General features: G+C 38.5%; 2 protein-coding genes across 5 annotated transcripts in view; one reads left to right on the top strand and one right to left on the bottom strand.

Annotated features, from left to right (window-relative positions):
* The window catches only part of CAMKMT (calmodulin-lysine N-methyltransferase), a 395,453-nt gene extending 391,620 nt beyond the window's left edge, over nt 1-3,833 (bottom strand). The window contains exon 1 of the mRNA XM_066267038.1: nt 3,447-3,833. Within this exon, the coding sequence (XP_066123135.1) occupies nt 3,447-3,719 (273 nt within the window). The 5' untranslated portion in view covers nt 3,720-3,833. The remainder of the gene's footprint in view (nt 1-3,446) is intronic.
* Nucleotides 3,834-4,055: 222 nt separating this feature from the next.
* Nucleotides 4,056-27,229, top strand: part of PREPL (prolyl endopeptidase like) — a 41,089-nt gene continuing 17,915 nt past the window's right edge. The window contains exons 1-6 of one of the 4 annotated variants that reach the window (XM_066267034.1): nt 4,056-4,203; nt 5,483-6,013; nt 19,685-19,807; nt 21,606-21,672; nt 22,225-22,428; nt 23,750-23,885. In XM_066267034.1, coding sequence (XP_066123131.1) covers nt 5,795-6,013; nt 19,685-19,807; nt 21,606-21,672; nt 22,225-22,428; nt 23,750-23,885 — 749 coding nt within the window. In that variant the 5' untranslated portion in view covers nt 4,056-4,203; nt 5,483-5,794. Of the gene's footprint in view, nt 4,204-5,482; nt 6,014-19,684; nt 19,808-21,605; nt 21,673-22,221; nt 22,429-23,749; nt 23,886-27,229 lie in introns of all 4 variants that reach the window. The other 3 variants (XM_066267033.1, XM_066267036.1, XM_066267035.1) reach the window with 3 other exon arrangements.

The raw sequence follows: 27,229 nt of genomic DNA, 5'->3' as shown, positions 1-27,229 counted from the left end.
GTTGGCTGGATGATAAAAGTCTATAGTTGCCAATAGCCATCTTTGCATCCAGGTAATGAGACCCAACAAAAAGAAAAACAGAACATGATCCATGCCTGTATTGATATTGATCCATAGACTTCCAGACCTCCTCTGATTAAAGTAAGTCCTAGACTCAAAAGTCAGTACGGGGGTCCTCAGGTTACAACACAGTTCCATTCCTACGACAGTGACATAACCCGAATTTTGATATAAAGTGAAACACATCCTAGCCTAATACAAATGGAATACTTGCCCTTTCTACAGTCCAAGATGGCATAGGTAAGCATACCGCAGGATGTCAATCCTCTCACTCGTATGCCGCATTACTGCATATTCTTCTCCCAAGCGCAACCAACCACTGCGTGGCATAGTCAGTAAGTACGATGCTAATGGCATAAGCCAGCGGTTCTCAACCTGCGGGTCGCGACCCCAGCGGGGTCGCCTAAAGCCATCGGAAAATACATAATGCATATCAGGTATTTACATTCCGAATCATAACTGTAGCAAAATTAGTTATGAAGTAGCCACCAAAATTATTTTTTGGTTTGGGGTCACCGCAACATGAGGAACTGTATTGCGGGGTCACGGCATTAGAAAGGTTGAGAACCACTGGCATAAGCCAAAACATTCATGTCTCAAATTTTTTAAGTTATTATGGGAGTGAGCATTGTAAACTTGAAAGTTGGCATGTCTAGACTGTTGTAACACAAGGACCTCCTATAATTTATCATATTACCTGGTATCAAATAATGAACTAGGTCAACCAGATTTTCTTTCAAAAATGTTAATTATAAAACAGAAAATATTGAACAGTTAAAGTGAAGGGCCAGGAGATAGCATCAGAGCCCTATAGGGTAGTGGAAAGACAGAATTGTAAAGGCCAAAACAAGCAGATATAAGCATATATCATGAAGATATCCCCTAAGAGAGTTGTATATCTCTAGCTCTGTATAGATTCTTCACAGCTCTCCAGTTCTGGATGCATAAAAGATGGTCTGTTCATTTGAAACATATTTACTAAGAGCCTACAAATTTTTAAAATACATGACAGATTCTATTACATATAATAAAACAATATTATCCTCCTGCTTTGCCCCCTCCAAGAAAGAGTCCTTAACCTTAGGCCAAGTTAACCTTAAACCAAGTATTTTACTTTGGCCAAGAGGATATTAGCAGGGCTTGAAATGTGTCTCAGGGGTTGAGCTTTCTCTCTTATACTCCTGCCATTACCATGAGAACATGCAGCCAACTGGTCCAAGGATTAGAGAGATGTGGACCAAGAATGCAGCATGGAGCCACGCAAATGATCACAGCCTATATCAGTTAACTTTCAGGTGACCCATAGATACACAAACAGAATTAATGCTTGCTGTTGTATGTTATTGCAATGTTGTAGTTACTTGATACTTAGCAGTAGCTAAATGATACAATACACTAAGGACTAGGTACCACGGACCACTTAGAGACTTTCCTTACTCTAAGGTTTTACACAATAATTGACAATATTTACTAAAAAGCACTAGCCAGGCCCTGTGATAGGTGCAAAGGATGAAGATTCATAAAATATCTTTTCCAGAAAAAAACTACCATTCTTGTAATAAAGAGCCCTGGACGGTTGGCTCAGTGGTAGAGCGTCGGCCTGGCGTGCAGAAGTCCTGGGTTCGATTCCCAGCCAGGACACACAGGAGAAGCGCCCATCTGCTTCTCCACCCCTCCCCCTCTCCTTCCTCTCTGTTTCTCTCTTCCCCTTCCGCAGCCAAGGCTCCATTGGAGCAAAGTTGGCCCCAGCGCTGGGGATGGCTCCATGGTCTCTGCCTAGAATGACTCTGGTCGCAACAGAAGCGACGCCCCGGATGGGCAGAGCATCGCCCCCTGGTGGGCGTGCCGGGTGGATCCCTGTCTGCGCATGCGGGAGTCTGTCTGACTGCCTCCCGGTTTCCAGCTTCAAAAAATACAAAAAAAAAAAAAAAAAGGTGGACACTGATCAAATGACCATAAAATAATGTGACATGGGGTTCACCAAAAGAGTAACTCAATCCAGAAGAGTTAGGAGAGGCTTCAGAAAAGAGGATATTGAAATGGAGGTCTGAAGGATAAACAGTCATTCATCAAGTAGAGAAGATAAAAAGACCTTATGCAGAGGGTGGATGTATACAGAAACCTTAAATGCCAAAGCCTGTGTGGAGTTTAATGGCAGCCATAGCTGAAACTTGTCTGATGTAGACAGCAATTCAGAATGAACATAAGTGCTTGTCAACTAGAGTTTTTACTACACTAAGAATCACTGAAGTTATCACAATAAGATTTGAGTAATTTAAGGCCCTCATTTACTATCATAATTAGACTTTAACTGATGTTTACTTCATTATAGAAAGTTCCTATTATAATGATTCATGAGGACACTCACTTTATTATCCTATAATACCATGTGTAACATTAATAGCAAAACCAGCTTTGGAAGGACTTTCAATGCATCAGCAAACAAATGATCTTTGAATTATATCACGACAGCACTGGAAGGCCACCGTATGAAAAGGTGATCCTGCAAACAAAGCAACCTCCAAAATACTAACTAACTGCACAATCTCAAGTAAAGTGGCAATATCTGGGAAACTCTTCTCAAAATACAAGAGTCGGTAATGGAAAGTGTCCTCTTGAGTAAAGTTGTCAGTAGGAAGCCTCAGGCAGAAGCATAACACTAGTGTGTAGAACAATACATAGATTTCACTTCAAGCAGTTTGGAAAGAGTTGGTGATGTCAAATCAGAAATCTGTCAAACCTGCACATGACTGAAGTGACGAGCCAATAGCAGCAACTTTGCAGTACGAGAGGATAACCGCCATTAAACAAACTATTCCACCTTGGACAGTGAGAATCTCGCCGATCAATTCAAACTGCAAGGTCCGCGTGTAACTTTCACATCCCGGGAAAGAGACGTAGGGGAGGGGCAGCTCTGGCTGCTACGCCCTTCATTCTCCGCTGTCACGGGAGAAACCGAGGTAAGGTGTGCAACGTCCAAGCCCCAACCCGGTCAACCACGTGGATCTCCCAGACAGGGGCCAGACTCTGGGCTAGAACCCAGTTGAGAGTTAAGCAAGGAGAAGAAAACCTAGGAACGGAGTAAAACGAAAGCAGGAAAGAAAAGCAGTGTGAGGTGGGACGCGGCGGTCCCAACAGTCCGACCTGCGAGCAAGGAGAAAAGTCCCCCTGGATGCGGACAAATGTCTAGAAAGGGGTTTTCTACTTCGCTCGGAGTTTCCTGGGAACTCAGCGTGGACTGCCCTTTCCCCGCATAACCCCACCGGACTCCTGCCTTTCGATGGGACGCTCGGGTGAAAAAAAGGGCGCACTTCTCAGGTGGCTCCCGACAAAACTGTGAGGGGAGTGGCCAGAGGCAAAGGTGATGTAAGTGGGCTCTCCCCTACCTGCCGCAGGAGCTTCCACCGGGCTGCTCCCAAGGCCGATGAGACTGCGGGCCCCGGAGCCGCGCCGCTGCTGGCCGGGCCCTCGCCCGGGGCGCGCTCTGTCTCGCTGGCCCGGACGTCGGTGTCTCGAGACTCCATCCCGCTGGAGCCACTTACACTTGAGTGGCCGCCACCACAACTCTCCCCTGCCAGGACCTTGCCTAGTTCTTTTCTGTCAGGACCTGTGACGCCGACCCACCCTCCCACTGCCCTAGCCCTCCCCGAAATCCGCATTTCCGGTTTTTGTGTCTCCTTGACAACCGGGCCGCACAGCACGCGTCATTGCACCATTTTGCTGGTGGCCACCTTGAGTGAGGGCGGACCGGAGGGTAAGGAAGCTGCGGCAGAGCCGGTGGGACACTGCTTATCTTTATTTTCTTCTCCCCTGCCTCATCTGGAGCTCGGAATACTAGCAAAGAACCAAAAGGCTTATATTTTTGTGGGTTAAAAAACCCCAGAGGAGAAAAGATATCCGTATCTGACCACAGTAAAAATGGTGAAATCGGCTTCGTGCTCGTGCTAGACGGGGGTTACGTAGACCGGCGTGCTGCAAACCAGCTCTGGGCGGCTCTGGGTAGGTTGTGGTTCTGCAAGAGTCAGAGCGCAGAGTTCGGCGGGATACGACGGCGATCGAACCGCATTTTCTTCTTGAGAGCTTTGGGTTCTGCGGCCGGCCTTCACTCGAGTCGCTGTCCAGAGCCAGACTGACTCGATTTGCGTACGTATGGGTGGCGTTTGCTGAGGGTTTCCCCCTTTTCCCCGTTCTCCCCCTACCCAGCCACTCCTCAGTCCCCTGGTCCTCGCTTTTTTGACCGATATCCTTTCACTGCGTGGCATATCATATACCGCTCCCTCTCGCAGTCAAATCGCTCATCCCTGGGGTGGAGAGTTTCACCGGGAAAACGCATAGTTTCTCCTTGGAACACCTACCCATTCATGGTCCCCACCCCCATTGCTTGCCTTGCATGGTGTCTTCTCCCTGCAGGTGAAAGATGGATGGGTTAAGGCTGCCCGCATGGAGACAGTGATTTAGGTTATTTCTATTTATTTTGCTAGCGTTGGCTACTGATCCCTATTCGCACTCGCCCATTATTTTGCTGCGACACAGATTAAGGGAGGCGGGGGCGTTGGTGTGGTAGCGGATCAGAGCTTGTGGTAAATCTGACGCGGTATTGTGCCTTTGATACGAGGGGCATTTTATGGAATACTTCCATGATGGTATTCAACACTGTGCAACATATCTAGATCTTTCCTATCCTGATAATTGTAGTCATCATTTATTGAGTGGTTACTATGTGCCAGGCACTGTAGTAAGATATTAACAATAGTCCCATTTTATTCTTACAATGCTATAGGGTAAATGGTGCTGTTATCTCAGTTTTGCAGGTGAAGAAACTGAGGCACAGGTAGAAAGTGCAGGATTGAAGACTTGAATCTAGGTCTCTCTGACTCTTAACTACTAGTTTTAATTTCCTTGATAGGTTAGTAACAGCCAACTTCCCAACAGAAACCAGAGATGGTCTCATTTTTATTTGTGCATCCTGTAGTAATTTTGTTTATTTAGCTAAATACCTTTTTAATGATAAAGTCCATTCGTTGTATGTCCAAGATTTGGAGCCAAACCATTTTGGACTTACTGCTCTACTATTAACTGTCCAAGTCACCTCAGGCAGTTTTTTAAACTTCCCAGAGCCACAGTTTGCTCACCTGTGAAATGAACCTTTCTCTGGTCATTATGGAATTTAAATTAGACCGAGTCTGTAAAAGCATCTGGCACGTAGCAAACACAGTATATTAATATCCCCACCTCCACCTTTATTAAGTAATTACGCTTTTCCAGTTTATTCTCCATATACATATGTATCATGTTCTCAATTATATGTATCATTTAAAACTCTCAAAATCCCTGAGATGCCTCCATTAAGTTCATGTACTTATTTGCAATTTTTTATTTTGTTTTTATTTGTTGTTTTCTGTTTTGTTTTGTTTTGTTTTAGTTTGCCCCGTGTGTACCAGAATCAGTGCTGCATAGTTTGAACCCCATAGGATTGACTTTACAAATGAAACATTTTAGTAACATCTGCCAAGAAGTATAATTTGAATGAAACTTTAACTTACACGAGTTTTCAGATATTTTTAACCTGAGTTATCAGCTGCCTGTAGTTATTACTTGAGGGGTTCACAGCCCTGAAGGGGAGAGATAAGAACTGCAGATCTTAGATGCTCTGAGAACCCACTCCTGAATAACCATACCTGGGAAATCACTCCTGCTGGCAGCCCCAAAGGGAGCATAAACCAGGGACTGTGATATGCAGCAGAAGAGCAAATTATTTCTACAAGCTTTGAAGTATAGTATTCCTCACCTTGGGAAATGCATGCAGAAACAGCATTTGAATCACTATCACTTCGCTGATCATTATTACAGTAGAATAAAATTGAAAAAATATCACCTAACCAAGAGTCTGCAGAATAAACCCAAGATATCAGAGTTAGCAAGAAACATCCCCCATCGGAGCTTCTCATGTAAGGTATGTTTAAGTTTACCTATTTGTAGGTCATTAAGATTAATTTTAGTTTAAAAGTAATTCTAGTTTGATTTTTTCAAATGTTCAGGTTCAATTGTCTATAGTCAAGTTAAGTATAAAAGAATATACTGTATACATACATAGAGAGTTATCTAAAATGATATATAAAAGAATATATTCATATATTTATAGAATTATATATAAAAATATATATTGATGTAATGATTCACCTTATAAATCCTTAGTGTGCCTGCCAGTGCAATTCAAAATACATTACAATTTCGTTTTCTAAAATTCCTAGAATATCACAATAGCTCTTAATAAAACCTAATATTATATTGTTTTATGAACATCAGATAATAAACTTCAGTAAAGGCTATCTACTTGTGAGTTACTGTTTGTAAAATAAGAAAAGGACTTGCATTTTTGACCAATTGAAGGTCCTTTAGGAAGATGCTTTCAGACTAGTACTTTGGCCAGACACTAGACTGCAGTCGTGACCTCAACCTTGAGAACTCAGTTGCCCTTATATGTAGAGTAGCCACTACACATCCCAGTTTGCCTGAGACAGTCTCAGTCTACACCTGTTGTCCCTCTATAATTATTAATAGTGTCCCCTTACTTCTAAAAAGTGTCCTGGTTAGGATGGTTAGAATTATGTTCCTCTTACTTGTTTGAGATTAAGCTGTTTATTTATGCTGCTACCTCTTTGGCATACCTCCCCTACCCTATACTTGTTATGGTCCTAAGCTTCCTTAAATAACATTTTGGGGTGATATTCTTGCAATATTTAGTGTATTTTCATTTCTGGTTTTGTTTTGTTGCATACTGATTTTTCCTCCTCCTCTGTTTTGATTTCCTAATTGTTTTATTGTAGTAAATATGTATAATATAAAATATGCCATTTAAAGCATTTTTAAGTGGAATTCAATGTTATTAATTACATTCATAATGTGTACAGCCATCACCACTATCTATTTCCAAAACCCTGTTGTCACCTAAAAACATATACCCAGTAAGCAATATCCTACCTTTTTTGAGCCCCTGGTAACCTTTAATCAACTTGGTCTTCATGAATTTGCCTATTCTAGTTAAATGGAATCATAATATTTACTCTTTTGTGTTTCACTTTACGTAATGATTTCAAGATTCATCCATGTTGTACCATGTAGCTGAACTTGATTCTTTTTTATGGCTGGATAATATTCCAATATATGTATATAACACATTTGTTTTTCTATTTATCTGTTCACAGATACTTGAGTGGCTTCTCATTTTAAAAATATTTTTTTAAATATTTTACTCAGTTTATCTGGTGTTTAATTTTTGCTCTTAGCTCACACTCCCCCCCCCACACACACACAGACAGAGAAGGAAGAGAGATGAGAAGCATCAATCATCAATTTTTTTGTTGTAGCACTGTAGTTCATTGATCACTTTCTCATCCGTGCCTTGACTGTGGGGCTACAACAGACCGAGTAACCCCTTGCTAAAGCCAGTGACCTTGAGTCCAAGCTGGTGAGCTTTGCTCAAACCATGTGAGCCCATGTTCAAGCTGGCCACCTCGGGGTCTCGAACCTGGGTCCTCCACATCCCAGTCCGACACACTACCCACTGCGCCACCGCCTGGCCAGGCAGCTCACACTTATGTGTTGCATGTTTTGTGTGTGTATTGTGTTGTTTTCTACTTTTAATTTTTTTTAATTTTTGTGTGTGTGTGTGTGAGAGAGAGAGAGAGAGGGACAGCTAGGGACAGACAGATGGGAAGGAAGAGAGATAAGAAGCATCAATTCTTCATTGAGCACCTTAGTAGTTCACTGATTGCTTTCTCACATGGGCCTGGACTGTGGAGTGTGCTCCAGCAGAGCAAGTGACCCCTTGCTCAAGCCAGTGACCTTGGGCTTCAAGCCAGCAACGTTTGGGCTCAAGCCAGCGACCATGGGGTCATGTCTATGAACCCATACTAAAGCCAGCAACCCCGCACTCAAGCTGGTGAGCCTGCGCTCAAGCCAATGACCTCAGGGTTTCGAACCTGGGTCCTCTGCGTCTCACTCCAACACTCTATCCATTGCGCTACCACCTGGTCAAGCTGCTTTTCATTTTTTATGTTGGTCCCTAGACTTTCTTTTTTTGTGTGAGATTGAGAGAGGGACAGACAGGAAGGGAGAGAGATGAGAAGCATCAATTCTTCGATGATTGCTTTCTTATATGTGCCTTGACCCAGGTGGGGCTACAGCAAACCAAGTGACCCCTTGCTCAAGCCAGTGACCTTGGGCTCAAGCTGGTGAGCCTTGCTCAAACCAGATGAGCCCACGCTCAAGCTGGCGACCTCAGGGTTTCAAACCTGGGTCCTTGGCATCCCAGTTCGACGCTCTATCCACTGCGCCACTGCCTGGTCAGGCTCAAATTATTTTTTTTATAGCATCTTAGTTTAGCACTTTGATTCTTTCTTTACTTATTCAGGAGTTCTTTATAACTTCCTTTTATTTCATTTTTACCTTTTGTGTGTGCACACACGGGCAACTTTATTCTACTTTACAAAAATAAGTTTTACCTGTTGGACACATTTTAGACCTTATCGTTTTATTTTGCATGTGTTTAGAACATTTTGTCATCCTGTGCTTTTATCTTAAGTCTTAATTTATAAATAGTAAGCAAGGATTCCCATCAGAGTGACAGCTGTGCGATTAGCTCACACCCTATGCAGGAAGTTGACTATTATTTTCTCTCGTTTGTCCCTTGAAGCAACTTTTTAATTCGGTCATAGATAACTATCACCTAGAAACTTTATCCTGGCTCAGTAACTCCAAGAAAAGGGGCCCTTTTAGTAATTCTTTTTGCCTAGTAAAGTGGTCCTGCTTTCATGTGTCATGTCAACTGTTCCTTCTATGAGAAATTATAAGAGCTAAAAGCTGTGGTCTCTGTCCTTCATGGTCACTGGGAAGCTGTGAAGAGATCTGTAGACAACAATGCACATTTCTAGTTCCAACTTTGTCCACTCTATGGGTACAATAAAGTAGAAAAAGTAAATAGTTCCTGTAGACAAATTAAAATATATTTGCTTAAAGTACCAACTTGTTTATATAAGGTGACTAAAAAGCAAGAGAAGACAGCACATACAGGGGGTCCTCAGGTTACAACAACAGTCTTGATATATGACGTTTCAAGTTTATGACGCTCACTCCCATAAAAACTTAAAAAATTGAGACGTGAATGTTTCAGCTGATGCCGTTAGCGTCGTACTTAGGGACTTTGAGGACGAACTATATAGTTTGGTTGCATGCAGCAGAATACACAGTATTCTTTTTCTGTGGCTTAGTTGAGTTTTTTATGTTCTAGATTATTATTTTACAACTGTGTTAGGATAGGTAAGTGACTTAGGCTAGGGTGTGTTTCGATTTACACCCAAATTTGGGTTATGTCACTGTCATAGGGACAGAACTGTGGCATAATAACCCAAGGATCCCCTGTATAATAGAAATGCCAAAAAGCAAGATATCTAACCATGACTGGTGTCCTTAGTAGGGGGAGGAGACTCAACTTAGTGTTCTTTAAAAGTCCTCCAAATGCTAACTTCATAATTCTATACCTCTGCCTTATTACCTTAGAAATAAATTATCACCTGTATGTTTGGACTCTTTAGTACCGACTTCTGCAGTCTGGCTGTATTATCGGAAATCCTGAGGGCTTTTTTAAAAATGCAGATTTCTGGATCTCACCCCACATCTGCTAGATATATGGCTGAGGGCTAGGAATCTAGTTTTTTGTTGTTGAAGGGGGGTTGGTTTTATTTTTAACTTCCTTGGGTAATTTTGATATTCCCAGCGTGCCATGAACAGTGGACCCACATTTAGGTACTAGAAACACCTGGCGATCAAATGATCAAGTTTTGCTGACCTAAACCTAATTGAATCCATTCATTCTGAAGTTCTCATTGGCAAGCACCTTAGATTTCCATTTTACACTTGCCAGATGGCAAGAGGAACTCATCCCTTTACTCATACACCAGCAAGTAATATCCAAATACTGTTGAAACCAGATACCACATTTATCTGCCACATCATCCCCCTTTGTTCTGCTTACAAAAATAATTTCTAAAATCTTTGCTCATGGTAATTCGAATGAGATACAGTAGGAAAACCAAATAAGTAAATGAAAGAGAAAGGACTAAGTACTGTGGTGAAACGTTGGCCTGTTCTCTGTTTTACAATATTGCTGATCAGTTCCTATAGTAGTCACTCTAAGGTAGGGTGGAAAATCAGTATCTGCTTCACTGGCACTACCGACCTGTGACTGTAGGAATCACTGGTTAAAACAGTTCCAAACATTGTCAAGAAAGGAGGAGACATTTTTAAAAGAAACTTTAGGAAAAGGCAGGAAAAAATATTGTAGTCTCACAATTATTTTTAATAATAGCTCATTTCTCCACATCCCATTTACTCATTAATCTGCTGGAGTATGGCTCCCTCCCTCCATTAAAACTTCTGTCAGTATCACCAAAGAGATAACATTATTTCTACCCAGGAGACACTTCCTTTCCCTCTTCCTATAGGCACTCTCAGCAGATCTGACACACTCTGACCATTTCCTCCTTAAACTATTCTTCTCTTTTGGCCTCTTTTGACTCCACATTTTCCTCCTCCCTTACGAACATATCCTCAGTCTTCTTTTCTTTCTTTCATATGACCTCTAAGTTTTGGAGTTTCTCAGGGCTTAGTCCTGGCCCCATTTTTATTTCCTAAACCATTTTATCTATTCCAGTGGGTTTAAGTACCACAGCAGTTATTTTCATCTCAGACTCCCCTTCAAGCTGCACATCATAGACATCTCTCTGACTTCTCAAACTATCCCCACCCCGACTCCTCTTTATCTCATTGCTCTAAACTCAGTTGTTCAAACTGGAACACAAGAAAATATTTTTATTCTTCTTGTTCCTTTACCTTGCTACCACATCCATTAACACTGTATCCTAAACCAGCTTCATGATTTTTACCTTATCTCTAGCACCTAGGCTATTAATTTAATTATTTTAGTTTAATGAACTTGTCTTATCCAAAGGACTAATTAATATTCAGTAAATCATCAGTCTGATGTGTTGGTTATATTCTTTCTAATGAAGTGCATATATTCAAATTATACTATCATGTCTGACACCAGAAGCACTGCATCAGCCTCCAAAATATATTGAATCTGTCCATGTTTCTCTATCTGTGCCATCATCAATCGGTCATCTTTCACCTGGACCACTGGTAAAGCCACCTAACCAGGTTCTTTGCTTGCCCTCCTCTTCCCTTATTTTTTTGCCTGAGGTTATCCAATTATCCCAGCACCATCTATTGAAAAGACCTTTAACCATTGAACTGCCGTAGCACCCTTGTTGAAAGTCTATTAACCATAAATGTAAGGGTTTATTTCTTGACACTCACTTCTATCCTATTGGTCTGTATGTTTGTCCTTAATCCGGTACCACACTCTTTTGATTACTATAGCTATGTATTAAGTTTTGAAATCAGAAAGTGTGTGAGCTCTTTCTTTACAAATGAAAATATAAAGCCACAGAACCAAGATAATTATATATGTATGTGTGTATCTGTGTCTGTAGACACACACACACACACACACACACGAATCAGAATTAGACCTCTAGTAACTTGACTCATGTTACCTTTCTTTTATTAATACCTTTTGTTATAAATGATTACAAATAAATACCAAGTCAGAAGGTATACCATAACAAATACCCATGTGCCCACTACTAATTGTAACCTTTTTCTTCAGTAAAAAGATACATTCGAAGACTACTGTGTACTTCCTCATCACATTTCATACTTTACCTCCCTAGTGCAAATCACTCTTAATCTCTTTTTATGTGTTTTTATGTAAATTGCACATGTGTTTGTATCTGCAGATGATACATAGTATTTTATGTTTTGAAACTATATAAATAAAATACTGTTGTATAACTTGCTTGTTTATTCAACATTATGATTTGAGATTCTACATTGAAACATGTTATCTCTGGTTCATTTATTATAACTTCTGTGTAGTTTGTATGCTATACCACAGAAAAAGGCCAGGTGTGCAGAGTACAATCTTGTAGTATGTGCTAGTCTTTCTTTTTTTTTTTTTTTTCATTTTTCTGAAGCTGGAAACAGGGAGAGACAGTCAGACAGACTCCCGCATGCGCCCGACCGGGATCCACCCGGCACGCCCACCAGGGGCCACGCTCTGCCCACCAGGGGGCGATGCTCTGCCCATCCTGGGCGTCGCCATGTTGCGACCAGAGCCACTCTAGCGCCTGGGGCAGAGGCCACAGAGCCATCCCCAGCGCCCGGGCCATCTTTGCTCCAATGGAGCCTCGGCTGCAGGAGGGGAAGAGAGAGACAGAGAGGAAAGCGCGGCGGAGGGGTGGAGAAGCAAATGGGCGCTTCTCCTGTGTGCCCTGGCCGGGAATCGAACCCGGGTCCTCCACACGCTAGGCCGATGCTCTACCGCTAGTCTTTCTCTAGAAACTTTGTCTAGAATTAGAATCCCTGATTGTATTTGCATCCTAATGTTTCTTTTCAAAGTAATTTCTAATTTAATGGAAGTATCTTAAACTAGGAAGGAATATGTGAAAAAAATCTATTTTAAGATTTTATTCATTGATTTTTAGAGAAGAAGGGGAGAGAAGGATCAACTAGTCAGTGCTTCTTCACTTTAGTTGTTCATTGATTGCTTCTCATATGTGCCTTGACTGGGGGTCTCCAGTCAAGCTAGCAACCTTTGGGCTCAAGCCAGCAACCATGAGATCATGTCTGTGATCCCACACTTGAGCTGGCGACCTTGGGGTTTTGAACCAGGGGTCTCAGCGTCCCAGGTCGATGCTCTATCCGCTGTGGCACCACTTGTCAGGTTGAAAATTCGATCTTTATATCTTGAATAACACTTGATATTATCAGGCCTTTTCCTTTTCGCCCTTTTGGTGGATAAATATATATCGTTTTTTTAATTCTCATTGCCCTGACTAATAAAGAGGTTGAAAATCATTTCTTACATTTATCGACCCTATGGTGATGTCTTATTGAATTGCTTATTCATGTTCTTTAACCATTTTTCCTAATGAGTTTGTCTTTTTCTTGGTGATTCATAGAGTTTTTTACATGTCCTTTTTCTTTTATGTGTGATATGTTTTTTACTTTGATTATGATGTCTTTTGTTAGGTAAGTTTTTAAATCTTTGTTTCATGTTTGTGTTTCATTCAACTCAGCAATTATTTGTTGAACACTTACTTTGCACTGGTCTAGCTGGTAGGTATAGAGCATTGAGCAAAGGAAGCCAAAACCCCTACTTTCATGGAGCTTACCATTTCTGTTGGCAAGAGAGCAAAATAAAGAAATGGATGAGGAAAATACAAAGTAGGTCAGAGGCAATGGGTACAATGAAAAATCACATAATACAGGGAAGGAATGAATAGGTCATGTTGAGATAGGGAAGATTGTTATTCTAATGGGTGGTCCAGGAAAGCCTACTTGAGGAGGTAACATTTGAGCAATTGCTTCAAGTACATCAAAGAAGCCAGCTTGGCTCAAAGTAATTGGCCTGGAATGAGTGTCTTAGTATATGAGGTCAGCATAGTAAGGAGACAAGATCTTTTAGGACTTTGTAGGCCACTATAAGGATATTTGCTTTTCTTTTCCCATCTTGAGTAAGATGGGAAAACCATTGGAGGGGTTTTGAATGAAGGCGTTAAATGATCTGACTTTAGGCTCTATTCATTGAAAATGTGCTATGGAAGGCAGAGGCACAAGCACAGAGAACATTTAGTCTCTTGCAGTAATCTAAAGGAGAAATGATGCTGATACCAATATATTGATAGTACCAGTGCAAGTGGAAGAAGTGGTCAGATTCTAGCTATATCTTGAATGTAGAATTGACAAGATTTGCAGATTACTTGGTTGTGGCAAGAGAGAAATACACTGCTCACAAAAATTAGGGGATCTGGGAATGTACAGATACTCTAGTACTTTCAGCCTTTTGCATAGTGCATTTTCACCAATGAAATAAAAGTTGGTTTTACATCTCATTTGCAGAGTCAAACAACTTTCTTTGACTTGTTTGCTTTCCTGATGTTCTTGTTTAATAAAAAATATCAAATGCTTCTTTCTTTATCACTTTGCATTCATTTTGAAATACCCCTAATTTTTGTGAGCATTATACAAATAACTTGTTAAAGCTTTTAAACCTAAGCAGCTGGAAGGACAGAGCTACCATTTATGAAGATAGGAACAATTGCCTGAAGAACAAATTTTGGGAGGGATAGGATACATGAGGAGATTGGAAGTTCAGTTTTGGATATTTTTGACATATCAGACATCCAAGTAGAAATATTGAATAGTCAGTTGGATATACAAATTCATCTTATCCAGGATAAAGGGTTGGGCTAAAGATATAAATTTGGGAGTTCTTAGCATATAAATAGTATTTAAGGTCATGTGTCTAGATGAGATCACCAGAGAATTAGTGCTATGTCCAGGGCATGCCAATGTTAACAAGCCAGAGTTGAGTAGGAACCAACTACAGAGATGGAGAAAGTGAAATAATAGGAGCAAACAATGAGAATGAGGGGTCCTGAAAACCCAGTGAAGAAAAGTGTTAAGAAGAGGAAGTGATTGGCTATGCCTTGAGCTGATAGCTCAAGTAGTGTTAATACCCAGAATTAATATTTGTACTTTTTGCATTGCAGTGGTCATCAGTGACTGACCAGCAATCAGTAGAATGAGAAGGGCAGAAATCTTACTGGACTCCAGAGAAGGGGGGGAGGAGAGGAATTGGAGTAGGAAGCAAAAGAAGCAATTACTTTCTTTCATTTAACAATCACTTTTGAATAGCAAAGTAAACATCAAATACAATTATGAATACAACAAAGATTCTTGAAAAGTGTTTCACAGATGCTAAATAAGATGTGTGTTAAGCCCTGGCCGATTGCTCAGTGGTAGAGCATCAGCCAGGTGTGTGGAAGTTTCGGGTTCAATTCCTGGTTAGGGCACACAGAAGAAATGACCATCTGCTTCTCCCCCCACCCCCAGTTCTCTCTCTCTTCCCCTCCTGCAGCAGCCATGGCTCAAAGGGTTTGAGCAAAGTTAGCCCTGGGCCATGAGGATGGCTCTATGGCTTCACCTCAGGCATTAAAATAGCTCAGTTGCTGAGCAATGGAGCAGCAGCCCAGACTGGCAAAGCATCTCCCAGTAGGAGGTTTGCCAAGTGGCTCCCAGTCAGGGTACATGTGAGAGTCTGTCTCTGCCTCCCCACTTCTCACTTAAAAAAAAAAAAAAAAGATGTGTGCTAATAGAAATACACTTTGGTTGTATTAATTACAGATTTACTGTGGTATATACAGACGATTTATCAAGTCAAGGAAGTTGCTGTCTGTTCCTAATTTAAGGTTTTATTATTTTTTAAGTGTTATTTTCTTCTTTTTCCCTCTGTTAATTGAATGAAACAGTCCTAACATTTATCTCCTTTATTTGTGTTAGATTACCATATTTCATAAGACACAGTTTCCCCCGAAAAATTTGGGGTCTAAAAACTGGGTGCGTCTTATACAGTGATTGTAGATATTTTTTTTACTTGCATTTCCCGCTTTTTCGTGCTTGTTTTTATGCCCATTGTTGAAGACAGTGATTTGTCACCAGACACAGATGAGGACAAGCTAATTGGATGGGAGTTTTGACAGTGATGAGTTATATGAATTTTATGATGAATAAAACGAGTTCAATAACCTTATGTAATACATTTTTTTTTCAAATTTCGGGGCCCAAAATTAAGGTACATCTTATACATGGTATTGTTTTATACATGGGGAAATAGGATACATTGATACATTTTTCTAATGTTGAACCATCCTTTCACTCTTAAGATAAATGCTTCTTGGTCATATAGAGTTTTATTATTACTGTTATTGGGAGGGGGTTGTGCTTTTAAAAAATACATTGATTAATTTTATTTCAGGTTTTTTTAATCTACATTTTACAATAAAATTGATTTTTAATTGTCATTGCCCAGTTTTAGTATCAAGGTTATATTAGTCTGATAAAATTAGTTGAGTAGTTTTAAGTCGTAGGCACTTTTTCTTAAATAGTTGACAAGAGATTATCTGTTCTTTGAAGATTCAAGAAAGTTACCTTTTAAAGGATCTGGGTTTGGTGTCTCTTAAGAAGTGTACATTTAATTACCAGTTCAATTTCTTTGATAGTTATTAGCTCTTCAGTTGTACAGCTCTTCAATTTTTTTAGTATTGGTAATTATTTATTTTCTGAAAAATTACCCATTTTATATGTGTTCAAATGTACTAGCATAAAGAACTTTATTGTGGTTTTTAAAAAATCTTTATATGTCTAATTATGCCATTTTTTCATTCCTAATCTTCATGTCTTCTTTAAATTAGCTTTGCTATACATGTCTTTTTTAGTATGTTTTTTTCAAAGAACCAACTTTATATTTTGTTGGTCTAGTCTTCTGTCAATTTCATTGAAACATTAATTTTCTTTCCTTCTACTTCCTTTAGGTTTACTTTTCTTAAATTGAAATGTTTTATATCAGGAAACACATAATGTCAGGTTGTCCCACTATTAATGATGCTATGCTTGACCATTTTGGTTAGGGACATAACTGCTTGTTCTCTCCATTGTTAGAAAGACATTCCCTTTGCAAATGCCAAGTATGGTAATACTTTAGTATTATGTAAATATTGCATTACCCAGTATAATTTCACCTAACGAGTTTAACAACCACTAATGATCTTTAATCAATTATTTCACTTGGACATGCTCATGAGTTTCTAATTCTGTTATTCATTCTATACTTATTAGCTGGTATTACTCCATAAAAAAAAACAGATTTTTGGTTGTATCCTCTTTTTTTTATTTTAGTTTACTTGGGGAGCTTGGTTTCAAGTTACTGTGAATTTCTTTCAGTGTATTATAATCAAGTACAGTCATTATTTCTTTTCAGTCATTATTCCTTTTGATGCTCAGTGTTGCAAATATAGGTAGTAGGAACCCCTTCAAACAGGCCCTTGTGTCCTTTTGACAAGTATCCATTTATCTTTGAGCATTTTCTTGCTTTCAGGTAGATGATGTCCTAAGCCTAGTTTTTAGTCTCCCTGCCCTAGACTTGGAATTAGCCATTTATTAATGGTACTATCTTGATTAAAAACAGTCTAATATCTTTTTACAGTGCCATTTTTCTATCTTTAAACATTTTGTCATACTGACGTTTACATATTCTATCCTTCTGTGTAAGTTTTCATTGCTAAGATAGGTTTGTGGTGGGTCACCTGAAGGGTGGGAAGGAGTACTTTTTTTCCTACTAATGGAGTGACACTGTACATGTAACCTTCTTAAAATTTTAAGTTAAGCTATCCTCACCTCACCTCCATTAGGCAGTGTATGCCCTTGAAACTAATAGACTACTAATGTGTTAAGATACTTGGCTAGATGGATAGGTTTGCTGCATGCCCTAATGATAATGCTAACCAACACAAATGAATGAAAGCCTAAAAAACACAGTGGGTACTGCTGGGACAGAAGTAAATTCAAAAACAACTTGGAGCCTGACCTGTGGTGTCACAGTGGATAAAGCATCGACCTGGAAATGCTGAGGTCGCCCGTTCGAAACCCTGGGCTCGCCTGGTCAAGGCACATATGGGAGTTGATGCTTCCAGCTCCTCCCCCCTTCTCTCTGTCTCTCCTCTCTCTCTCTCTCCCTCTCCTCTCTAAAATAAATATAAAAAACAAGTTGGAGTGCTTTATGAATATTATATAAAATCCCCGGGTGTAATTACTTTTTAGGAATTACGTACTGGGCTTTTGAAAGCTACTTTCCCTTTGTTAGGCAGTTAAAAATCTTGTTGCTTTCAGGGTTGTTTTCATTCAGATAAACTGAGTTTTTTTGGATTTTGACATAGAAAAAAAAAGAATGTAAAATAAGTTTCAGTAAGAGCAAGTATTAGGCCAAACTCTGTTGCCCGTAGCCCTGCGTTGGTCGTGGCTCTCAGTAAGAACGGGTATTTAAAAGTGGCAGAGCTGGGCTCTCTGAAAATGTGCTGGGAGCCACAAGGGAGAAGAAACAAGTATTCTTCGCAGTTATTCCTGAATACTTCAAAAGTTCTAGTGAGAATTATAGGAGAGAGAAGCATTTATCTGGAAATGAAAAAGCAGATCCTGCTGCTAAGTTACAGTTTCAGGATGGAGTTACAGCGATTTCCTGATTTGTATTTTAGGCGAAATTATTGGTACAGATATTTTGCCTCACCACTTTAAATATCAATTCTAAGCTTTGTAGCAATGCTAAAAAAGGAAGGAAGAAAGGAAGGAGGGAAGGAGGGAAGGAAGGAAAGAGAAAGAAAGAAAAATAAAAACATGAGCTGCCAGAATTTGGATTTGAAGTAATTTTTCATTTTAATTATATGATTGAAGTAAATTTAGACTACCATAACAACCATTGTTGCTAATTTGAATCTAATCCAAATCATAATGCATCTCAAGAATTCTAAAGGAAAAACTTTGTGGAAATGATTGTTTTTACATTTGATTTTAGTTATGTGTTTAATTTTAGATTGTAAACGCTTTGTGATATAAACTTTATTTTTAGCCTACATTCTCTACAGTGTTGGTAAAGTACCATGGACACACTTGTGCGGTAAATATTTACCAGCTGTTGGAGGTCCTTACCAAAGGCTTAATGCCCCTCTGGCACAAGTCACTGTACAGTTGTCGTCTTTGGCAGAAAGTCGAAATTGAAAATCTTGTCTAGAATATTTTGCTTAAAAAGGCAAACCTGTGGAGTGTTGAATTACCGAACCCTTTTCTTTTTTTATCTGACAACTAAAGTTTTATTTTGTATAAATTTTAATCATTTATAAGGTATTTATATGCTAAACAGATGTCAACTAAAGCTCTTAGCTTATGCAGTAGTCCCAATAAGATGGGCACATGATCTCTATTCATATTCATTAATTTTCCATTATTTTTCTTTGTTTCTCCTTTTATATGGTGAACATATTATTTTTTCCTTAACCTCAAAGAGAAGCTTTGTTTTATAAAGCATTTATACATCTTTTAATCTGATAAATAGTCCTATTTGGGGGACTCCTTATCCCTCGAGAGAAGAAAATTGTGGCTAATGAAGATAAAAAGTAGAACAAATTTCTTATTATAACTCTTGCTGTGTATAAAGAGTGAACATTTGTTAATGAAAATGATGTTGTCTTCTCTCATTGACATTTCCCTCCTTTTTAGGAGGTATTTTAGTGCTTTATAAAACTTGGTAGACTATTTTTTGTAACTCTTTCTGGATAGTTAATATGTAAATGTTCATAAGATTTCCTTTGGTGCTTAATTTTCTGTAAACCTTTTTCATAGTATATATATATTTAGCATTCTCCAGTGCTTCTTGGTAATTCTGCATCTTAAGTATCCACCTCATTTTCTTTGTTTACATTTTGTAAATGAAAAAGAGATTACTTCTTGAGCTTGAGAAAACACATTTAGGATCTGTGAAATGCATACTATTTTATAGGTATAAACCTAAAGTTGTAGTACCTGCATGAGAAAGATAGAATAATTACCTTTTAAAAGCAAAGATTATTTTCCCCTAGTTTGAAATATGATCATGCCAATAAAACTTTTCCAGGATTCTTTGCCTATTAAACAAGAAAACGAAAAATTCCCTTCAGAGAAAATGGATGCATTTGAAAAAGTGAGAACAAAATTAGAAACACAACCACAAGAAGAATACGAAATCATCAATGCAGAGGTAGGATATTTATGAATTTTTGTTAAATCTGATATTACCAGTCCAGGTGTAAATGAACGAACTTGTGATTTATAGATATAAGTGCCACATCAAAATTAGACAGCTTTTGGCCCTTAAAATATGCCTTAATGTAAATAACACATAGTGTGATCCTTAAATTATAAAGATCAAAACCAAGATGAATTTCCAAGCATATTTTGTTAATTCTGATTTTTGGAAACAACCAGTTCTGTTCTGAATTTTTAAAAATAACTCCAAGAGTAAGTTCAAATGAAACTAAGTCATGTTTCTTTACAATTTGAAAAGTATTTGTGCTATCTACACTTCAAAAATTGTATTTATTCAGCGAGAAAGGGAGAGAAAGAGAAACATCAGTGTGTTGTGCCACTCATTCATGCATTTATTGGTTGATTCTTGTATGTGCCCTGACCAGGGATGGAACCTACAACCTTGTCATATTGGGACAACGCTCAAACCAACTGAGCTACTTGGCCAGGACCTACACTTTTTTAAAAAGAAATTCATACCACAAACACTTGCACAGATGTAAACATACCAGTATATTCACAGATGGCTTCAAGTCTAAAAAAATAAAAAGAAACTCATTTTTATTAGTATATCATAAAAGCCTTAATATTTGTTTTAATTACTTTATAGTTACCACAATCACAAATATTCAGTTGAAACAAATTAAACATGCCTGTTGAAAATTTTTTAATAAGATTAGAAAACAGAACCACAGCTTATAAATGAAAATCACAGACATGTAGAATGGAAATAGCTATAGGTTAAGAATAACAAATTCCAGCCTGACCTTTGGTGGATAAAGCATCGACCTGAAACACTGAGGTCGCCAGTTCGAAACCCTGGGCTTGCCTGGTCAAGGCACATATAAGAAGCAACTACTTGAGTTGATGCTTCCTGCTTCTCTCTCTATATTTCCTCCTCCCTCTAAAAATAAATAAATAAAATATTAAAAAAAGAATAACAAATTCCATATTATGCCACTACCTAGCAGGTAATAAATGTGTCATAAGCTACCTGAAGTCATATCAATCAGCTATATTTAATATGTAGATATTAGGAGCACTATTCATTCTCTCAATTTCAAATGGTCTATGTCTCTGTCACCCCACAGAGAATAAGATGCTTTGTATAAAATCGAATCAAGACCGTGAACAGGTTGGTGACAGCGTATTTTAGAGGAAGAAATCTAAGAAAGTTATTGACTGGGTCTTCAGCCCAGTCTGAGCCACAGTTATTATACAATACATTTTTAAGTAAAATATGTATACAATACATTTTTAAATAAAATATGTATATATTTTTAAATAAAATATACAGTACATTTTTAAATAAAATATGTATTTTCCGATGGCTTTAGGCGACCCTTGTGTTTTGGTCGTTCGACCCCCGCCAGGGTCGCGACCCACAGGTTGAGAACCGCTGAACTATAGGGATGTCAGGTGTTCCCAGAGTATAGCTAAACTGCTTTGTAAGTCATGAAAACTGACAGATTTCACTATGTCTTCTCTCTGTTGCCTCTTTCACTTTTGTAAAGAAATTTCTTCAGTGATTGTGAACCTATGAAAACTATTTCTTAACCATTATGTTGTAAAAAATGATCTGTTTATATTTTAATGTGTTTATTCATAAACTTCAGCAGGCTTACTTTTCTGAAAGATCTAATTTCTTTGTCTTGACTAGTCAGATCATTAAAGTTAATTAAATTAAATAATGTTTAAATCATTAAATTATTTATTATTGTGCTAAATAAACCATTTCTTTTTATTGTCAGATTAAACATGGTGGTTTTGTTTACTATCAAGAAGGTTGCTGCTTGGTTCGTTCAAAAGATGAAGAAGGTATACCACAGATTTTCCTTGTAACATACTCTGACTTTTCACATTTCACATTTTTCATAGAAAAATTTATATTCTCAGAGATTTAAAAAAATTTTTTTAGATTATTTCAGAGTTTCTTAAATGGCTAGTTTTTAATATCTGGGTTTGTTTAAGCTATAGTTAACAGCTACACTCAAATGCTTTGTCAGGAAGAATGAAATTAGGAACCAACATTTTTATGAGCATCTGCTATATCTCAGGCACTGTGCTAGGTATGATTATTCATTGTCATTTACATGGTCTTTTCTAGGTTCTATATGGTCAATAAATACTAGACGATAATGGTATCAAATAACGTCACAAGTTGAAATATGGTATAATATTGAATAGCATAAAATAATATTAAATAACTAATGCCCGTTTCTATGCAAATCAAGCTTCCATTAATGAGGAAGGAAGCCAGAATATAGCTTATAGAAGAGGAATGCTAATTTAAAACATTGAAATACAGTTTAAAATATTTTAAGTACATCTTGTAGTGTCATCTCTTTAATCCTTTCCTTTATGCAGCAGACAGTGATAATTATGAAGTTTTGTTCAATTTGGAGGAACTTAAATTAGACCAGCCCTTCATTGATTGTATCAGAGTTGCTCCTGATGAAAAATATGTAGCCGCCAAGATAAGAACAGAAGATTCTGAAGCATCTACCTGTATAGTTGTGAAGCTCAGTGATCAGCCTGTAATGGAAGCTTCTTTCCCAAATGTGTCCAGTTTTGGTAAGCCACCAACCCAAACTGTCTTCTCTGTTAACAAAGCAACAGTAAGAGAATTGTCCCCACTTTTGAAACATTCTACAGTACTTGCACATGTGAGTGAATGAAAAGATGAGTGCCTGATCAGTTTACCCCCGTGGACTCCGCACCTTGCTGTATGCCTCTTCTTCAGGAGACTTGCCCTTCTTTAATTATATATCCAATAGCAAATGGCCCAAGGTCACCACCAAAAGAAATTTCTAAACATGTTGAACTAACTTATTCATCAGTAGAAATTGTTATATTTTTACTAATAGAACCAACTTTAAATCCTATCATTGATCATTGAGTGATACATATGTTCATACTTTTCCCCTTTTTCATTTCTGACATAAATTTTCCTATTGTTTAATAACTAAATGCTTTTGCAGTACCCCTGGCTGGGTAGCTCAGTTGGTTAGCAGGTGTCCCCAAACTATGGCCCACGGGCCTCATGCGGCCTCCTTAGGCCATTTATCCGGCCCTCCAGCGGTCTGAGGGACAGTGAACTGGCCCCCTGTGTAAAAGTTTGGGGACCCCCGGTTAGAGTATCATCCCGATACATCAAGGTTTGGGGTTTGATCCCTGGTCAGGGCACATACAGGAATTAACTAATGAATGCATAAATAAGTGGAACAAATTGATGTTTCTCTCTCTCTCTCTCAAATCAATAAATATAAATTCTTTAAATAGGCTTTTGCAATAAATTGAAATTATACCCTATCAATTGATCCTAAGATAAATTTTGTACATTTTAACTTCTTAAAACCAGGATGCATACTATACAATAATGCTTTGCAGTAACTGTCAGCCAGGTGGCAGTCATGATGTGAAAACGTCCATGGACAGCTTCTGGTAAGGTCAAGAAAACACCTGCATTAAAGTATATTTGATACTTTGAGATATCCTGTGGCTTTAAGACAGACAGAAAACATTTAGGGATGAGAGAAAATGATCTAATATTTCTTCAGACTTAAAAGTTGTAGATTTAAACATAATTCTTCTCCTGAAAATAAACGTAACTTTACCAAAGGCTTTCCTAAATATTGAACATTCAGCTCCTACTTAAAACTTGAGTACTATGAGACTGATAACTACTTGAAAACTTAGAATTGATGTGGTGAATTGTTTTTTTCCTCTGGAGAACTCTCAGGCTTATGTGTAACAGGTTATGTACAGTCAAACCTATGTTAGATTTAGATTTCCAGGGTCAAACTTACACATCTTTCTTTGGCACTTAGAATGCACTTTTTTTATTTTTACCTGTAAATAGGTGACTGTGTATAATTCTTGACTTTTTTCTCAGAATGGGTAAAGGATGAAGAAGAGGAAGATGTTTTATTCTATACCTTCCAGAGGAACCTTCGCTGTCATGATGTCTATCGAGCCACTTTTGGTGATAACAAACGTAATGAACGTTTTTACACAGAAAAAGACCCAAGGTACTAGAACAATACAATTAAATCTTTTTCTTCAAAGTGTTTCTCGAGTAATCAAAGTGCTGTTCTTGATTGATTTAAAATGTTAATTTTGGCTGGAATCGGCTATAATAAGGTTAAGATGAGCATAATAATTGTTTTTTATAAATTTAGATTCAAAATTGGAGTCTAGTTATATTCAGACTCCAGAGTAAGCACAAATACATCATTAGACTGCAAATGATGAGTTACATTCTCTTTGAACTGTGACACCTAAGAGGAGTTGTTGATTAAACATTTAATAAGATTGTCATACAGCAATTATAAATCTCTTGTAAGTCATAACTAGATACCATGGTGTCAATTATACAGAATTCACTACTAGTTTTATATAGATTATCTGAATTTTAAATTGCTTTGCTTTGAGCCATGATAGCCATTGGTCTTTAAATTTTACTTTCCCCAGTACTTTGGTAATTCCTCCTAAACCTGATTCTCTTTACTTCCTTGTAATCTCTAGGACTCCTGCCTTATATTACTATTTAAGCTTGGAAGGAAATGATAGTAAATTTGTCTGGCAAACTCCCTTAACTCTTACCCAGATATACTTTTCCAAATGATTTATGAGAAACAATTCTTTTTAACACAACAATCCTGTTACCTCATACATCATTTAACAATATAGTTTGGACACTAGCTGAACTAATTTTGCAAGAAAAAAATGGGATTTAACACTAAATCTATGGCAGTAAAGTCAATACCCAAAATGAGAAAATTAACCCTTCATTTCATAAAATCTCAGAGCTATCAAGAACATTAAGGAATATCTTGTACAACCCCAGTTAATATTAATAATTTGAGGTCTGTAAAAATGATATTATTCCAGTCCATAGAACTAATATTCTTAGTCTGGTAATACAGTCATTGCTTTTATTAGGATGATGATTGTTTTAATGAAAAATTACCAAAACTAATTTATTCATATGATCCACTGTTTTATGTGTCACTGGTCAAGGATATCTTTTGGAAATGATAGGTCAAGCTAATACTTTATTTTTTATATCAATCATATGTGATCATGAATCATTTTCCATCCTGTGAACAAAGCTTGAAATTGAAAAACAAAACAGCCCTGGCCAGGTAGCTTGGTTGCTTAGAGTGTTGTCCCAATATTCAAAGGTTGCTAGTTCAATTCCCAGTCAGGGCACATACAGGAACAGATTGATGTTCCCATCTGTCTGTCTCTCTCTCTCCCTTCCTCTCTCTAAAGTAAATAAGTTTAAAAAAAAAAATTCAAAACTGGCCCCTGAATGAGGTACTTGCTTGCCATATGTTGTTACTAAGAGTAAGCGAGTTATATATCCATTTAAGATTCTTGAAAAGTTGGCTTTTAGCATGCTTTTTTCTTTCCTATAGAGAATAAACCATAATTAAATATGTTTAAGACTCGTTTGGCATGCAGAACCCTGATCTACAGCACAGTACTTTCTAAGAATCTTAAGTATATGTATGATAATACACTTTTTTGATATTTCTCATTACTTTTAATCTGAATTACTTTTCTAATAAGGAAGCATATAAATAACATGTAAAGCCATTCATTGTGTCAGTGTGAGTTAGTATAATGCTCTGAAGGTATTACTTATTTCAGCAAGAATCATAAACATAGCCTGACCAGGCGGTGGCGCAGTGGATAGAGCATCAGACTAGGATGCAGAGGACCCAGGTTCAAGACCCCGAGGTCGCCAGCTTGAGCGCGGGCTCATCTGGTTTGCTTGGACCCAAGGTTGCTGGCTCAAGCAAGGGGTTACTCAGTCTGCTGTAGCCCCACAGTCAAGGCACATATGACAAAGCAATCAATGAACAACTAAGGTGTCACAACGAAAAACTAATGATTGACGCTTCTCATCTCTCTCCGTTCCTGTTCCTATCTGTCTGTCCCTATCTGTCCCTCTCTCTGACTCTCTTTCTGTCTCTGTAAAAAAAAAAAAAAAAAAAGAATCATAAAAATACTCTAATCGTTAAGTTAGTATTTCCATTCCTAAGAATTTATCCTAAGGAATAATTATAAAGGTCAGAGAAAGGAAACTGTTTCCATGAATATATTGCCTTCTATATCTTTTATTACAATGAAACAGAAAAATCTAAATTTTTAAGAACTGTGATACTTGAGCCTGACCGGTGATGGCTCAGTGGCTAGAACGTTGACCCTGAAACCTATGTACTGATCACTGTCACCCGACTAAATTTAATTTTCTAAATAAAGTTTTTTTAAAAATAGCATGCTAAAAAATAAGGAGAAACCCTGGCTCACCCCATCTCACCCTGTCAGAGCATGTTAAAAAGCAATCAGTGAACAATCAAAGAGAAGCAACTACGAATTGATGCTTCTCACTCTCTCCTCTCTCTCCGTCTCTCTCTAAAAAATCAATAAGTAGGCCCTGGCCAGTTGGCTCAGTGGTAGACCGTCAGCCTGGCGTGCAGGAGTCCCAGGTTTGATTCCCGGCCAGGGCACACAGGAGAAGCGCCCATCTGCTCCACCCCTCCCCCTCTCCTTCCTCTCTGTCTCTCTCTTCCCCTCCTGCAGCTGAGGCTCCATTGGAGCAAAGATGGCCCAGGCGCTGAGGATGGCTCTGTGGCCTCTGCCTCAGGTGCTAGGATGGCTCTGGATGCAACAGAGCGACGCCCCAGATGGGCAGAGCATCGCCCTCTGGTGGGCGTGCCAGGTGGATCCCAGTCGGGAGCATGCAGGAGTCTGTCTGACTGCCTCCCTATTTCCAGCTTCGGAAAAAATGCAAAAAAAAAAAATCAATAAGTAAAAGAAAAAGAATTATGATCCTTTAACCCAGGGGTCCCCAAACTTTTTGCACAGGGGGCCAGTTCACTGTCCCTCAGACCGCTGGAGGGCCAGACTATAAACAAACTATGAACAAATCCCTATGCACACTGCACATATTTTATTTTAAATTAAAAAAACAAAACGGGAACAAATACAATATTTAAAATGAACAAGTAAATTTAAATCAGCAAACTGACCAGTATTTCAATGGGAACTATGCTCCTCTCACTGACCACCAATGAAAGAGGTGCCCCTTCCAGAAGTGCAGTGGGGGCCAGATAAATGGCCTCAGGGGGCCGCATGCAGCCCGTGGGCCGTAGTTTGGGGACCTCTGCTTTAACTTGATAGATATTAGGTAGCCATAAAAATAATTATCGAATAGCCTCAGCAATCTTGAAATGAAGAATAAAGTGGGAGATATCACACTTCCTGATATCAAGTTATACTACAAGTCCATTATAATCAAAACAGCTTGGTACTGGCATAAGAACAGGCATACAGATCAATGGAACAGAACAGAGAACCCAGA

The sequence above is a fragment of the Saccopteryx bilineata genome, chromosome 3 (genome assembly GCF_036850765.1).
Source record: "Saccopteryx bilineata isolate mSacBil1 chromosome 3, mSacBil1_pri_phased_curated, whole genome shotgun sequence".
Lineage (NCBI taxonomy): Eukaryota > Metazoa > Chordata > Mammalia > Chiroptera > Emballonuridae > Saccopteryx > Saccopteryx bilineata.
Note: the sequence above shows the minus strand (reverse complement) of the source record. Positions and strands in the feature narration are given on the sequence as shown.